This window comes from Olea europaea, chromosome 12, assembly GCF_002742605.1.
Source record: "Olea europaea var. sylvestris chromosome 12, O_europaea_v1, whole genome shotgun sequence".
Taxonomy (NCBI): domain Eukaryota; kingdom Viridiplantae; phylum Streptophyta; class Magnoliopsida; order Lamiales; family Oleaceae; genus Olea; species Olea europaea.
This window is the reverse complement of record NC_036248.1, coordinates 13081435-13099386: the sequence shown is the minus strand read 5'-3', so window position 1 is coordinate 13099386 and position 17952 is coordinate 13081435. Positions and strand designations below refer to the sequence as shown.

General features: G+C 32.3%; 2 protein-coding genes across 2 annotated transcripts; both read left to right on the top strand.

Annotated features, from left to right (window-relative positions):
* The first annotated feature begins 6648 nt into the window (after nucleotides 1–6648).
* Nucleotides 6649–8438, top strand: LOC111405714 (galactinol synthase 2-like). Its single transcript, XM_023034723.1, has 4 exons — nucleotides 6649–7101; nucleotides 7191–7511; nucleotides 7620–7754; nucleotides 7908–8438. The coding sequence occupies exons 1-4, from the start codon at nucleotides 6781–6783 to the stop codon at nucleotides 8148–8150; spliced, it is 1020 nt and encodes a 339-aa protein (XP_022890491.1). The 5' UTR covers nucleotides 6649–6780; the 3' UTR covers nucleotides 8151–8438.
* A 2918-nt stretch (nucleotides 8439–11356) lies between these two features.
* LOC111405715 (galactinol synthase 2-like) lies at nucleotides 11357–13091 on the top strand. The gene is made up of 4 exons (XM_023034724.1): nucleotides 11357–11772; nucleotides 11862–12182; nucleotides 12291–12425; nucleotides 12579–13091. Exons 1-4 carry the CDS (start codon nucleotides 11452–11454, stop codon nucleotides 12819–12821), a joined length of 1020 nt encoding a protein of 339 aa, XP_022890492.1. The 5' UTR covers nucleotides 11357–11451; the 3' UTR covers nucleotides 12822–13091.
* The last annotated feature ends 4861 nt before the right edge of the window (nucleotides 13092–17952 follow it).

Below are 17952 nucleotides of genomic sequence, written 5' to 3'. Positions count from 1 at the left end.
GTTTTCCACAAAAATATCGAAAGGTAGGGACGTTTCGTGCTAATTACACATAAAAATATTACCAATACAATAATTATCAACAATAATGTGGTCAATATCTATCAATGGTGTATTCACTACGATTACATTTCAATTTCCTAAAAAACCCCTTGTTCTAGACCAATTATTACTAATAGATGCTCAATAAAATATAATAAGCATGGCAATCAAACACTACGATCGATACAAAAATCTAAAACGAAATAAAGATATTATATCCCGTTCGTTCCAAGGAAAGGGAGCTGCACGTTACCCCTACGTTTGGCTTGTAAGCATTTAGTATTATTTTTTAATAAATTTCAAAATAAATAAAAGTACTATCTATTTATTTATAATTAGATTATTTGTAAACCACTCCCAAATATGCCTAGTACATCCAGTTTCTTTTGCAAAGTTAATTCAACTCATGTGTAACTCTCATTCTCTAAAAGCTCATCTTACTTTCAACTACATATCCTCTCAATAATTTGATTTTACATGTAAACTTAAAATTTTTCATTATTTAAAAAAAAAAAAAAACAGATTGTCCAAAAAATTACTATTTCAAAATCGATTCTTTCTTCAAAAAATGAGATCAAATGGAACCTCAACGTCAAAGAATTTGGATACTCGTACATAAAAAATGTACATAAGCAATTAACGAAAATGATGTGGAAGGAAAGAATTGAATGAAAAAGTTGATTGCTTTTTAAATAGCAAATAGTAGAATGACATGTGACTTTAAATAATCCTTTATGTAAATATTGTACTTATAAATAACGAGATTCAATCTCAAAACCAAGGTACTTGTATTGACTATTGACCTTCCTAATATGCAAGTTTTTAATGGATAAATTAAGAGTTTGTTTCAGCTCATTTTTTGGGAGGATAAATTAAGTATATTTGATTAAAAGTAGATAAATTTTTTAATTTATATGTATAATTAATTATTTTAATAAGAAAATATAATTAAAAATGAGTCATGTTAAAAATAAACTTTTTTTCATTTTTATTTTGTTTAAAGAATGTGGCTCAGAGGCAAAGGCATTAGGAAAAAGATAAAGGAGCATCCCCCATGACGTTTGAACTTTGATATTTGTTCACTGGTTTTCGACACTTGTATTGTTGTCAAGTATCAATTGAATGAAAAACTATTTGAAATTTAAACTGTACAATAGAATAATGACACGTGACAAAGTATAAATTAAAGTGTATATATAGTAAGTTCAAAGGCTTTAGCCTCGGCAGATAACACGTGGCATACAACTGGCCCATACACTCCAAAAGAGCAGTGAGCTGGCAAATTGTACAGCGGTTTCAATCACGTGATTTACACCACTCTCTCCATGCAACGTGTACGCTGGCCGTTAAATTTGCTGACCCTCAGTATTGTAGTTTAAAATTAAAGCGCCGCCCAACTTGCTTTTATTCTCTTCCGTTCCGGAAGATCTAAGCCCCAGTTTGAACTCCATTAAATTAAATTATATTATATTTCAATTTTTTTCTCGTATTTTCAATCACACAATCTTTCATGAAATAATATTACACGTAAATCGAAAATTTTTCCTTTCTTTCCAATCACTCATTTTTTTAAAAAAATACTATTCCCCCTATTTTCATTTTCACGTAATGAGCATCAAATAGGGGCTAAATTCCTTTTTGACTGCGATCATGAAACTTTGATGAAAAGAAAATAAATTTTAGATAATTTAATTATTTAATATTTATTTATATGAAAATTATTAATTAAATATGTTAGATTGATTTAATTTTCGATTTATAAAATATTATACTTGTTCTTTTTATTGATAGGTAAACGAGAGAGAATGAATATATGAGAGAGAGAAAAAGAGTGAATTAGTGAATTACTAAAAAAATAAAAATTTCTTCTCCCTAAATAGAATATTTTTCTCGTTTTTGAAGAAATTATAATCACGTGAACATAAAGATGAAAATATTTTTCATTGAAAAATTATCAATCAAACACCAAAAAAGTGAAAAAAAAAAATGATATTTTCATGAAAAATAAAGTTAATTAAACACTCTATAAATATTTTATTTAACGTTATTTTCAATTTAATTTATCACAATGCATGATAAGAATTGCTATTTAAATGTCATTTAAGTTATAGTACTTCATGTTTACGTTATGTTGCTGTTATCTTTAACGTTCAAAGTAAGATGAATAACATTAAAAATAAATTACTATTAAATTAATTGATTGAGATAAATTAAATTGAGTAACCCAGTTAAAATTCTAAACATTCAATGACCAAAAATGAAATTATAACCCTCAGCTTTTATATTTTTGAATCCATGTGAGCGGATCGTTCTGTAACTTGTTCTCAGTTTTCTTTAATTAGTTTATTTATTCTTATATAACAAAAAATAATAATAATAAAAAATAAATAAAAATTAAAAAAGAAAAAGAAAAACTCTCCGACAATGGTGGATATCGGTCTGGACCCCTCGTTATTGAAAAAATGGCATTGTTTAGAAGGTTGAACCCCAACCTTGAGGGTCCCCCACTACCCTTACCCTGGAGTATCGTGAGAGAGGTAAATCGCAGGTTATGCATCCAAGGATACAAGGTGGAAGGCTGCTTGTACACTTGCACTTATTCAAGAGCCAAATCCATATTTCAGGATTCGAACCCTTGACACGGCAGCCTCAAGCAAAATTGAATTTCTCCACCCTCCCCTTTTACCACTTGGAGATGTGCCATGGGGGCAAAAAATGACATTGTTTAAGTGCATGTTTGGTGTTAAATGCTTGTTTGGTGAAACTTAAATTTTTTATTGAACGTTTTTATTGTTCGAACATTTTGCAGCAATCATAGTTTACAATTCCCTTATTATGCAAATATTCTATATGACTCGCAATTTATAAGTATTTAAAAGTACTATCAAACATTCTCTAAACAAAAATATTTGAAATTATAATCGAATTTTTCATTTTTTTTTTCAAAAATACTAATGAAAGTCTCCAAGCCCTCAAGTCAACGATTTCTAATATATTAAATTGACAAAGAAGAAAATGATGAGCGTTGAAATAAAGTATGTATTAAATATATTAAATATTATTACCAAAATAAATGAATTCATTAGGGTCGCTTTAGCTATAGACGTTTCGAGTTGGTGGGGGCAAAATTGATCTTGAAAAAAAATACAGATTTATGTTTATCTCAAATACCACCAAGTTTGTTATCATTTTTATCTCCAACATCATTTTCATCACTTTTATCTCGTGATCATCAAAAGAAAACGTATATTTATGTTTAAATTATTTTTCCATCACAATCAATTCAAGTGAAAAGTACAAAAATCACAATAATTCTCAATGTTACCTCATCAATCGTACTTTAGTCCAAACAAAGACAAAAATTACAACAAGAATCCATTATTATAAAATTGCCAAAACAAGATAGAAATTGGAGCGCTTAAGTGGTCCCCACTTTTATTTGATAAGAAAAACAAAAGAAATCATCAAAAAGAAATAATTTCCTGAAGAAAGAGGCATACAACTTTTCATGAATGAATCTTTCACATTATTTAAAAAATTAAAGCTTTCAGATTTTTTGGACTCGGGTTCTTCTTCTTCATATCCAACTTCTTAAAAAATATAAAATTGGTGGGTCAAGTGACCCACCATGACATACTGTGGGTCCGCCAGTGGCTATCTGTTAATATATTATTAAAGAAATGATGCGTCATTTTCATAGATGGAATAACCAAAATGGTATTCCTGTCGGTACCTTTAAAAAACCGACATAAAAAACTCATTGTGATAATCTCAATCTTTAAACAATATGAATTTCTTCAAACTTGGTGCATGGTGGTGCGTAGGTGGGGCAAGGGCAAAGCAATTGCGCACACTCGTGTTTTCGCTTATGATAAACATGGTGTAATCTTTATATCAAGTATTTCATTCATCGATTTCAATTAAAATTAATTACTTAATTAGTTATGAACTTGAAAATGAGAACTATTCACTTCTAACTGATTCTTGATTCTCAGTATTTGATTTAATTATTAATTGTTACGTTTTGGCTTATGAAGCAAATCACATGACAACCAGCTAAGCAAAAGGTGAAAAGGTGACGAAAGGTCTACATTCCTCACCCCTTCATGTGTGCTCTAAGAGGCGATTGGACACAGTCCTTGGACTCCTCGTCCAAGGTATTATTTTTGAGAAAATGTCACCTTCCTATTACAACGTATTTCCACGTGATTGACATCGTTTGTTATAGATATCCTCTAAAGACCTCGTCTAGGTCAAGACACATTGTGCAACGTCATATTTGATAGCTCTGCAATAATGCCATTTAGTCCATGCAAGCTATCACGGTCATAGGCCTAATATGGCTACTCTTCAGCTTATCACAATCAGAGATGATACGATTAAACTTGACATATTAATTGTTTGGACGCGCCCATACATCAAGCATCAAATTGACATCAAGGCATTTCTCCTAGTATGGATACTCACACACATAATGACTTCCAAAGATAATATGATTTTGAATACAAAATTACTCTATGTCTTAGTAATATTCTTTTTCAACCCGATAATTATGTGTTCGCTCATTATGTCTCTCCCATACCTAAATATGTTTAGTTGTTTGACTTGATGTTGGAGTGTTTGCAACCATTGCGGCTACAATCATTTTAGTCCAAATTAACGTTTAAGTATGCAAGTAACATACACATGAACGGAAGATGAGATCCATTGAATATATGATCCCATCGAATTCGAGAACAACAATATTATCAATTTATGATAGGGTCAAGCTATTGTATATTTATTTACTTTACACACTTTTGTTGCTTAATATATGGCACATAAAGATCACACTAAAAAAACACTTCTTTTTTCTTGAAACATGAAAATAACTTAACAAGAACTAACGAGTTATCCACTTCAATTCATCAACACATAATACTTGGTTTCATCTAATTTAACTCATTTCTAATATAGATACCTTTCTTTTCTCCAATTATTCTAAGCCCTAGAAAATTGGGAGTATTATTAAACTTAAAGAGTTTAATGTAAAATAAATAAATAAATATGAGAAACGTGCAAGTGATTATAGTGCTGCTTTAAAATGTTTTAATACTTTAGTTTCCAAAATGTATGAATTTTCATGACAGTTGACAATAATAAACTTTGTACACTAGAAAAACAATTGAATTGTTATCACATAATTAAAATTAAATTGTAAAATATACATTATATGAATTCACCGACAGTTATTATCAGACAATCACACTTAGGAAGTGAAAAACGTGTTGAATAAAATCAAATGATCATCTATAATGTCTTGATTACTTTTAACCTGATAAAATTAATTAATGGCCGTAATTTTTCACGCCTAAACGATGAGAATATAATATAATTAGCATCTTCTAGAGAAAACTTTGTTAGATCTCTTCTTTTATTTTATTATTTTTAGTTTTTCATGAGATTAAATGTTCGTAACATAATTTATTTAAATATTATTTTTTCTCAGACTCATTTTCAATAACCGATTACACAATATATATATATATATATATATATATATATATGCTCACTAATTTCACATAAATTTTTTATTTCAAATAATTTCTCCCAAATAAAACGCTATAATTCCGGCAGTGGCCAGCAGTGACAAAGATACAGGTAAACACGGGCCTCAGGTTGACCCGAAATAAGTGGTGCTTTCTAGCGTCTATCCTCGTCATTTCGAGAAATTTCCTTAAGCCCATTTTCCACCGTTGATGCAGACACGTGTCAGTACACAGCCAAAGTCAAAGGAATCAATATTTGAAAGATAAATAGAAGAATTTTTCATCATTGGTCCCCAATTAATTACTTTGTTTGCAAACTTTTAAGAGGTGCAAGTTGATTCGAGTAAAAGTATGTGATCCCAAATTTTATTTCAATATATTTATGGTATGTCGATGAATCACTCATTCTTAACAATGAAAAGACAACAAGATGTAACTTGTCAATGTGTCAAAAATATATTGTCTTCTCATTTGCAAAGCAAAATGTGATCTGTCGATGACTTGGCGTGTCAAAACTCCAATGCAAGGACGTTCAAAACTAAAAAGACACCAATCTTGAGGCAGTGGGCATGAACTTAGTTGATCCTCAATATTTCATTATATTTCTCTAGCGAGTCCTCAACACCAGAAAATATCTAAATTCATTGATTTTTCAAGTGATCGTTGTAAAATTATAGACATTTAATGTAGATTTTTAGAGTCAATTTTGTGAAAAATTGACTTTTTGAAGAATGGGTAGGTTAAAAAAAAAAAAAATCTTTTTAAAAATTGTATGATTGAAAATGAGTTTTATAAACTCTGTATCAAACATGGATTATGTATCACTTTCAAATTTTTAAAACAAAATCAAACTTCTAAAAATTAGGTACGTGAAGGTCACGTGACAATTTTTCATTGTTAGTGATCAAATTTTCAATTGTATAGAGGACTAACTTGTTCATATTTTAAAAAGTAAACACCAACTTGTTATTCGGATAATAGGTTGAACACCAACAGTGTAATGTTTCGATAAATGTTTCACATCCCCATACTGTAACCTAGTCTCACCGCTATATAAACACCATCCCGGTCAGGGCTTGAAGAGAAAATACAACTTCATAGACATCTCTTTTTCCTTTATTCTTAAGAACTCTTTTTAATCTTTCACAGAATCCAATCTGAATTTTTTAAAATCTTGTTTTAACTAATTCATCTTTCAGGTAACAACTCAATTATGGCTCCTGAACTTGTTGCAAAATCAACTGGTTATATTCAGTCAACTTCTTTCTCCGGAAGGGCCTTTGTGACATTCTTGGCTGGAAACGGTGACTACGTTAAGGGTGTTGTTGGGTTAGCCAAAGGGTTAAGAAAGGTGAAAACTGCCTATCCTCTGATCGTGGCGGTGCTGCCGGACGTCCCTGTGGAGCACCGCCGCGTACTGGAGGATCAAGGCTGCATAGTTAGGGAGATTGAGCCCGTGTACCCACCTGAGAACCACACCCAGTTTGCCATGGCGTATTATGTCATCAACTACTCCAAGCTTCGTATTTGGGAGGTATATTATATATGTAGAAGATTTTTTTTTCTTCTGTTGAGGAATACGTGCATGTTTGATGGTTACAAACTTTTTGGTTTATGTTGCAGTTTATGGAGTACAGTAAAATGATATACTTGGATGGAGATATACAAGTGTATGATAATATTGACCACCTTTTTGACTTGCCTGATAGCCATCTCTATGCTGTAATGGATTGTTTCTGTGAGAAAACATGGAGTCACACACCTCAATACAAGATTGGGTACTGCCAACAGTGCCCGGAAAAAGTCAAGTGGCCGGCGGAGATGGGTCCTCCACCTTCCCTCTACTTCAACGCCGGTATGTTTGTGTTTGAACCAAGCCTTGCAACCTATGAAGATCTCTTGAAGAGAGTCAAAATCACGCCTCCCACTCCTTTTGCTGAACAGGTGTTAAAATTTAGATATAAAAAATTCATTTTCGATCACACATCATATGAAATCTACAATATCAAAGGGGGTTAAAGTTTTGTGATGCTATGTACGGATTTTTGGCAGGATTTCTTGAACTTGTATTTTAGGGATATATACAAGCCGATTCCTAATGTGTACAACCTTGTTCTTGCAATGTTATGGCGTCATCCGGAGAATGTTGAGCTTGACAAAGTGAAGGTTGTGCACTACTGTGCAGCGGTAAGTTTTATACTACTTGGTATATAATGTTAAGCTGGTAAATATAGTATATCATATATATTATCTTTAATATGAGTCCTTTCACGTAACTTGTGTAGTGTTGTTTTGACGGATTCGTTCTAGTAAATTATTTGCCTTAATTTATGTTAATAGGGTTCAAAGCCATGGAGATATACAGGAAAAGAAGAGAACATGCAAAGAGAAGACATAAAGATGCTGGTAACGAAGTGGTGGGATATTTACAAGGACGAGTCACTGGACTACAAGAAACCGGAGCCGGTGGTGTCCGATGGAATACGTGTGGAGGCGGTGGCTTTGCAGCCACTGGTTGCAGCAGCAATGACGGAGGCCAAGGCATCGGCCGTGCACTACGTGGCAGCCCCATCTGCTGCTTAATATAATATAGTAGGAGTTTCCTCAACTCTTTCAAGTAGAGAAGAGGACGATGGGATAGGCTTAGTTGTTGATATTATGGGTTCCATTCTAGTTCGAATTAATGATGTGTTAAGTGTGTGTACTGCGTGTTTTCTGATTTCACAGCATTGGATTGGAACACATTGTGCATTTTCTTTTTATGGTTTCGTTATCATTTTGTTGATCTTGTTCTCCTTTCCCCTGATTGAGGACTAATTAATACGTGCTTTGCGCGGGTAAAGGATTTTAATCCTTCCTGTTCTTGTGATATGGTGACTGGGTCCATTTGGATATGATTCTCTTTTAAACATTGCAATATGCTAAATAAGGAAAGGAAATGCCGTTGACTTTTCTTTAATTTATTCTCAATCAACTTTATTCGCAGTCACCACCACCTAGACTCGTTTGTAATATTACACCATTACCAACTGGTAGAAAAACACATTTATGGATTGACAAGTATATAAATTGGCAACGTATAACCAAATCAAAAATGCCTTCGGATCTTAAATCGATCCGTATACGGGTATTGGTGCATGAGCCGATGTTGGAAGTAACACTCGTCCTGCTTTATGTGCAGAAAAGGAAGTGATTCCTTATAGAACAACCGAATATGGAAAAAGATCTTAGGTGTGAATATGTAACAGGGGATGATGCTAAAGAACCGACAAAAATTTATGAATTATTCCAAAGTACGAGAATCAGATTTCAACCTTCCCAAAAGCAACCAAGTTTAATGACAGAAAAAGCAGAAGTCCAAAGCAACAGAGAAATGAAAGCTTCTTCCAGCACTGATACAACACTGCACCTTAGATACACAGCAATCTAAGCCTGCAAATTGCAATGAATATAAACATCAGGAGCGCCCAAAAGAATAAAATGTGCAAGCAAAATATCCAAATGCTGTTAAGCATCTGCATGCTGCACCTTGTTTGCAATGTTGTTTGAAAGCCAGTCCAACCCCTCGTACAGGCCTTCACCAGACGTGGCACATGTGCTCTGAATGTACCTGCATTTTGAATACCGTAAGATCAAATGCCTAATTTAGAAAAGGCCTAACCAGATTTAGTTACCAGTGACGTTGGCGGAGAGAATGAAGGCCAAGCTTGTCAGTTATTTCAGCAGCATTCATTGCATTTGGGAGATCTTGCTTGTTTGCAAATACTAGGAGGACTGCATTGCGGCTACAATCATTTTAGTCCAAATTAACGTTTAAGTATGCAAGTAACATACACATGAACGGAAGATGAGATCCATTGAATATATGATCCCATCGAATTCGAGAACAACAATATTATCAATTTATGATAGGGTCAAGCTATTGTATATTTATTTACTTTACACACTTTTGTTGCTTAATATATGGCACATAAAGATCACACTAAAAAAACACTTCTTTTTTCTTGAAACATGAAAATAACTTAACAAGAACTAACGAGTTATCCACTTCAATTCATCAACACATAATACTTGGTTTCATCTAATTTAACTCATTTCTAATATAGATACCTTTCTTTTCTCCAATTATTCTAAGCCCTAGAAAATTGGGAGTATTATTAAACTTAAAGAGTTTAATGTAAAATAAATAAATAAATATGAGAAACGTGCAAGTGATTATAGTGCTGCTTTAAAATGTTTTAATACTTTAGTTTCCAAAATGTATGAATTTTCATGACAGTTGACAATAATAAACTTTGTACACTAGAAAAACAATTGAATTGTTATCACATAATTAAAATTAAATTGTAAAATATACATTATATGAATTCACCGACAGTTATTATCAGACAATCACACTTAGGAAGTGAAAAACGTGTTGAATAAAATCAAATGATCATCTATAATGTCTTGATTACTTTTAACCTGATAAAATTAATTAATGGCCGTAATTTTTCACGCCTAAACGATGAGAATATAATATAATTAGCATCTTCTAGAGAAAACTTTGTTAGATCTCTTCTTTTATTTTATTATTTTTAGTTTTTCATGAGATTAAATGTTCGTAACATAATTTATTTAAATATTATTTTTTCTCAGACTCATTTTCAATAACCGATTACACAATATATATATATATATATATATATATATATATGCTCACTAATTTCACATAAATTTTTTATTTCAAATAATTTCTCCCAAATAAAACGCTATAATTCCGGCAGTGGCCAGCAGTGACAAAGATACAGGTAAACACGGGCCTCAGGTTGACCCGAAATAAGTGGTGCTTTCTAGCGTCTATCCTCGTCATTTCGAGAAATTTCCTTAAGCCCATTTTCCACCGTTGATGCAGACACGTGTCAGTACACAGCCAAAGTCAAAGGAATCAATATTTGAAAGATAAATAGAAGAATTTTTCATCATTGGTCCCCAATTAATTACTTTGTTTGCAAACTTTTAAGAGGTGCAAGTTGATTCGAGTAAAAGTATGTGATCCCAAATTTTATTTCAATATATTTATGGTATGTCGATGAATCACTCATTCTTAACAATGAAAAGACAACAAGATGTAACTTGTCAATGTGTCAAAAATATATTGTCTTCTCATTTGCAAAGCAAAATGTGATCTGTCGATGACTTGGCGTGTCAAAACTCCAATGCAAGGACGTTCAAAACTAAAAAGACACCAATCTTGAGGCAGTGGGCATGAACTTAGTTGATCCTCAATATTTCATTATATTTCTCTAGCGAGTCCTCAACACCAGAAAATATCTAAATTCATTGATTTTTCAAGTGATCGTTGTAAAATTATAGACATTTAATGTAGATTTTTAGAGTCAATTTTGTGAAAAATTGACTTTTTGAAGAATGGGTAGGTTAAAAAAAAAAAAGATCTTTTTAAAAATTGTATGATTGAAAATGAGTTTTATAAACTCTGTATCAAACATGGATTATGTATCACTTTCAAATTTTTAAAACAAAATCAAACTTCTAAAAATTAGGTACGTGAAGGTCACGTGACAATTTTTCATTGTTAGTGATCAAATTTTCAATTGTACAGAGGACTAACTTGTTCATATTTTAAAAAGTAAACACCAACTTGTTATTCGGATAATAGGTTGAGCACCAACAGTGTAATGTTTCGATAAATGTTTCACATCCCCATACTGTAACCTAGTCTCACCGCTATATAAACACCATCCCGGTCAGGGCTTGAAGAGAAAATACAACTTCATAGACATCTCTTTTTCCTTAAGAACTCTTTTTAATCTTTCACAGAATCCAATCTGAATTTTTTAAAATCTTGTTTTAACTAATTCATCTTTCAGGTAACAACTCAATTATGGCTCCTGAACTTGTTGCAAAATCAACTGGTTATATTCAGTCAACTTCTTTCTCCGGAAGGGCCTTTGTGACATTCTTGGCTGGAAACGGTGACTACGTTAAGGGTGTTGTTGGGTTAGCCAAAGGGTTAAGAAAGGTGAAAACTGCCTATCCTCTGATCGTGGCGGTGCTGCCGGACGTCCCTGTGGAGCACCGCCGCGTACTGGAGGATCAAGGCTGCATAGTTAGGGAGATTGAGCCCGTGTACCCACCTGAGAACCACACCCAGTTTGCCATGGCGTATTATGTCATCAACTACTCCAAGCTTCGTATTTGGGAGGTATATTATATATGTAGAAGATTTTTTTTTCTTCTGTTGAGGAATACGTGCATGTTTGATGGTTACAAACTTTTTGGTTTATGTTGCAGTTTATGGAGTACAGTAAAATTATATACTTGGATGGAGATATACAAGTGTATGATAATATTGACCACCTTTTTGACTTGCCTGATAGCCATCTCTATGCTGTAATGGATTGTTTCTGTGAGAAAACATGGAGTCACACACCTCAATACAAGATTGGGTACTGCCAACAGTGCCCGGAAAAAGTCAAGTGGCCGGCGGAGATGGGTCCTCCACCTTCCCTCTACTTCAACGCCGGTATGTTTGTGTTTGAACCAAGCCTTGCAACCTATGAAGATCTCTTGAAGAGAGTCAAAATCACGCCTCCCACTCCTTTTGCTGAACAGGTGTTAAAATTTAGATATAAAAAATTCATTTTCGATCACACATCATATGAAATCTACAATATCAAAGGGGGTTAAAGTTTTGTGATGCTATGTACGGATTTTTGGCAGGATTTCTTGAACTTGTATTTTAGGGATATATACAAGCCGATTCCTAATGTGTACAACCTTGTTCTTGCAATGTTATGGCGTCATCCGGAGAATGTTGAGCTTGACAAAGTGAAGGTTGTGCACTACTGTGCAGCGGTAAGTTTTATACTACTTGGTATATAATGTTAAGCTGGTAAATATAGTATATCATATATATTATCTTTAATATGAGTCCTTTCACGTAACTTGTGTAGTGTTGTTTTGACGGATTCGTTCTAGTAAATTATTTGCCTTAATTTATGTTAATAGGGTTCAAAGCCATGGAGATATACAGGAAAAGAAGAGAACATGCAAAGAGAAGACATAAAGATGCTGGTAACGAAGTGGTGGGATATTTACAAGGACGAGTCACTGGACTACAAGAAACCGGAGCCGGTGGTGTCCGATGGAATACGTGTGGAGGCGGTGGCTTTGCAGCCACTGGTTGCAGCAGCAATGACGGAGGCCAAGGCATCGGCCGTGCACTACGTGGCAGCCCCATCTGCTGCTTAATATAATATAGTAGGAGTTTCCTCAACTCTTTCAAGTAGAGAAGAGGACGATGGGATAGGCTTAGTTGTTGATATTATGGGTTCCATTCTAGTTCGAATTAATGATGTGTTAAGTGTGTGTACTGCGTGTTTTCTGATTTCACAGCATTGGATTGGAACACATTGTGCATTTTCTTTTTATGGTTTCGTTATCATTTTGTTGATCTTGTTCTCCTTTCCCCTGATTGAGGACTAATTAATACGTGCTTTGCGCGGGTAAAGGATTTTAATCCTTCCTGTTCTTGTGATATGAATTCATCAACATGAAGGCATCAACAATCATGTTACTTCATACACTTGTTGGGGGGGGGGGGTGTGGGGGGAGTGAGGAAAAATCATTAATTAATACCTTATCCTGGCCCCCGACATCCCAAACTGTAAAGCTAATGTTTTTGTATTCCACAGTCTCCACATTAAATCCTGAACAAATAATAATAATAATCAGTTTCGAAAGTGCTACCTCAAACGAAAATTAGAAAAAAAAAGAAAAAAAGAACAAAGAATAAAACCATATGCATCCAGATTATATGAAGCCATAAGCTCTAGTGACATACTCTCCAATGATAATTTAGTACCATCAGATTAATTGCAGCAATATTTAAAAAAATAAAAAAATAATAAAAATACAAACGGATACAGAAGATATCCTTTTCCCATTGTCAATTAAGTGAAATTGCTTTACTTATAGATTTGGGTTACAATTTAAGAAACTCCACAAAAAGATCCACCATTCAGGAAACATTAGATAGATCAAAATAAATAACTAAAATGCTTGTATATACAAAACGAAAAATGTGCATATCAACATTTTAAATATGAATTAGTTTCACATCAATAGGAATTTTACATCCGAATATCATTGAAAATGATATTTCTCATTGATTCCCGTTTGGGCTCCATTAAAAAGAAATTTGGAGGAAAATGCATTTTGAAATAGTGACTTTTTGGAGAATGTATGGTTAAAAAATTTTAAGTTTACGTGTAATATTATTTTATTGGAGAATGTGTGATTGGAAGTGGGAGAGAGAAAATTGCATTTTTGAAAAAATGGAGCCCAGACAAGTGCTAAAGAACCAGGTTTAAGTCAAAGTAGGTGCTATAAAATCTCAGTAACATTTAGGAGGAAATGCCAGTTGCTAACAAATGATACTGCAAAAGAAAGTAACTTCAGATACAAACCTTTCCTCATTTGATGAAAATCTGTTGCATTACAAGGGTCAAGTACAGAGAAATTTTGAGGAAAGAAATGAACAATCACAAAGAAAAATAAAAATTGGAAGACCACCGACCACATACATAATAAGACATACATGCATTGTGAAGTCAACTATCAATTATGTAGAAAAAAACAAAAAAAACAATGAATAGTCTGAAATATACCAATGGTAGGAATTGTAGTGACGATCTCTCCAAGTTTGAGTTTATAGAGAATGGTCGTTTTACCAGCAGCATCAAGACCCACCATCAGTATGCGCATCTCTCTCTTAGCAAACAGCCTACTGAAAAGCTTGGTGAAAGACAGTCCCATCTTTGCAACTACCAACTCCAATGAATTAAGCTCTTGTATCAAAAAGCATTAAGAGTGGGGGAAAAAGAACCATAATGAATATTTGTGGCTCATGACTCTAAGAAGCAAAATATGCACCTGGCATGCAAAAAGAATTGCCAGATTGATAAAAAATAACAAGTCAGGACCCGAATTTTCTAAAACGCAACCTGATTACATCTCAGGATTCAGGAGGCTTTTACATTAAATTTATTCTCTAGATTATAGCATATATACAATTTAAAAAACATTAGTTAAGTATTTTGTCAAATAGAAGATACGTGCTTTAACATCAAAAGATTGTCAGGGTGTAAACATAACAGTATAAACCACTGAAATTCTTAATCATTGCAACTGATTGGTCCCATATGATCGCGCTAGATAGAACATGAGCAATCATTCTAAGAATTACACATAAAGGCTCTTGTTGCTGAAATCTAGCCAAAAAATTAATACTTTCCTCACCTGACATTAGTACTGGAACCGAAAGACAAATGAAAAATGATTTATCGAGCAAAATTATATCATTTGCTAACGTTGATAATTACTAATACAAATTCACAAGAACACGTAAAAATCTTGGACTTCTGCCAATGAGATCGCAGTTCAGACATAAAATTGATGAAATACAAGAAATCTAAAAATTTAAATCCCAAAAACGCATACTAGAACATCATTCAATCTCGGTCTCCTTATACGCCAAAAGAAAGATCTAAAGGAAAAGAGATTCAAAGCCTTATGGAATAAAAGATTTAAAGCCCTAAGAATTCATGATTATATAAGAATTAAATCAGAGATATAGCTAATAATTTTAAAGAAATCCAGCTAAGAAATTACAGGCACCTAGGGCTTTGAAATGCAATGATTTGCAATTGGGAAGAGATTAATACTTACAGAAGGAAAGGCAAGATTGAGCCGAGTATAGAGATCTCCCGGTTGAAGATCTCAGGAACGTTCAAAAGGATCTAAGGAAATGCTGTAATTGGGGCTTCGGGTATTTATTTATTTTTCATTTTACGAAGGAACGTTTATTTATTTTCCAGAGGGCATGGCTCTCAAAAGAACAATATTATCGAAAGCACCAGTCTACGTAATAAATAATCAAACCGTAAAATCGAATCGAAATCAATTTTTTATAATTGTTGATTTGGTTCCACGTGAATCTGTCAACGTTTTGATTTTGAATCGAACCAAACCACTTCGAAGGGATTTGGTTTAGATTTCAATCTTTGCAAATTGTTTCAAACCGCCAAATCATTTACCAAAAAAATTTGAAAATAAATTAGTCTTAAATTTTAACACATTTCAACTAAAAAGATATATCTATATTAGACATAATTCAATTAAACCCAATTCTACAATTATACATCTCAATTAATTAATTAATCAAATCCAAATATTCATGAGTCATTACAACTGTGAACGTAAAATCCTCAAATTGGATAAAGTGTTGAATAACTTATGCCAAAACACATTCATCGATTTTTCAATACAATTGAGCAGACAATAAAATCTAGATTTCAATTCAAACATGCACATTTCATTTCATTCTAATAATTTTATCAAATTTTGCTCAAATTCAAGTCAAATTACCAAAATTCTTTTATTTTTTGGTAATTATTTTTATTGATAGTTATGTTATTTTGTTCTAATAATTATCAGTTTGTCGGTCTCCCTTAAAGTAATTTGCCTATATTTATATTTAGTAGAAGCTTTGAATGATTCACAAAAAGTCATAGTAGCTAAGTACTATTGTATTCGAATTTTTTTTATTAATTATTTTATATCATTTAACTATAATCAATGAATTTATGTATTATATTTTTATATTTATGAAAAAAATGAATCATGTATTACACTTGCAAATGGACGTCATTAGTATCAACTAAGAGCTTAAAGTATTTATATCATGTTATTACATTGTAATGATTATAATTTGATTTGTAATTTTTTTAATAATACAATTTATGTTATAACATGAAATTTTAGACTAATATTTATGATTTAACTTATTTGATATATATTAATTTTTTTTGTCATACCATGATTTTAAACCAAACCAAACCGAAAAAAATGGTTTGAATTTGTTTTGTTTAGAAATGGAAGTGACTTGGTTTGGTTTGAAAAAAATTTCAAACTACTTAAAATTGTTTGGTTTGAAAATTTGTCTCAAACCGTTCAAACCGAATTATATTCACGCCTATATAAAATTATGTATATTATTTAATATCATTTAAGTATCACTTAAACTAATATAATATCAATAATGTTAAATAACATTACTCTAGTAAAAATGGGATAATTTTCTAAATTTTATATGAAGATCTTATTTTTAATCATAAAAATTTTACATTGTAACTTGTAAATATTTTCTATTTTTTAGATTTTCAAATCAATCATGCTACTTGTACAATAAGTTAGACAACAAATTTGACAATGTATAAGTTGACAGATATCATTTCCATTGATTTGAAAGACTTTTTGAATTCAATGTTTAGGTTTTTGTCAACTTACACATTGTTAAACTCATTGGACATATAGATTAATTCTTGTTCAATCAACTCCGGTATAATCAAGATTGAATCATCCAACAAAACCGTTCAAATTTTTCCCTTGTTTCACATCCTTGACTTAAAAAATAATAATAATAATAATAATAATAATAATAATAATATATATATATATATATATATATATCTGATACTAAAGAAGGGGGGTCCCTGAAAAAGGTTATTTCAAGGATTTGATGCCATCTGAGATATATGAACTTGGGCCTAATTCCATTCTTGTAAGGACACCACTGGCATTCCCTTAACAAGAATTCTTAAAACAATGATCCCTTTCCCTCTTCTATGCGTCTTCTCTAAAGAAGGGGGGTCCCTGAAAAAGGTTATTTCAAGGATTTGAAGGTTGTTGTAGGGGATTGTTAAACAAATTATGAAAAAATCCTACTCAGTACTCTTCTTAATTTAGATGTCTTTTTCTTTTTATAAAATAATATCCCTTTTTTTTTTTTTTTAAATTTTTAAATCATGCCATCTGAGATATATGAACTTGGGCCTAATTCCATTCTTGTAAGGACACCACTGGCATTCCCTTAACAAGAATTCTTAAAACAATGATCCCTTTCCCTCTTCTATGCGTCTTCTAGCCTCTTCACTGGGCCTTTACGCTTTGAGAGGTCACTCAGGGCTTATTTTAATATATATATATATATAATTGTCCCTCGAATTATTGGAACTTGTACAGTCGCACAACCAGCTAACCCTCAAGACGGACGTCAGCGGCTCTGGAACTAATATTAACTATTAGCACCATATCTTAGAACTATAAAGCATACCTACCGGAATGATCCATCGGTAGTTTTTAAAACAACATATTTTTGTGGGATATTATTCTATCTAAGAATAAGAATAATTAAGAATTTCCCTTTCGGGAGAGAAAGAAGATTTAGAACATATTTCAGAGAAATAAAAACTTGTATTGTATATATTTTCTTGTGTGTTTACAAATGAAAGAATGGTCTCCTTATATAGGAGAGAAAAGA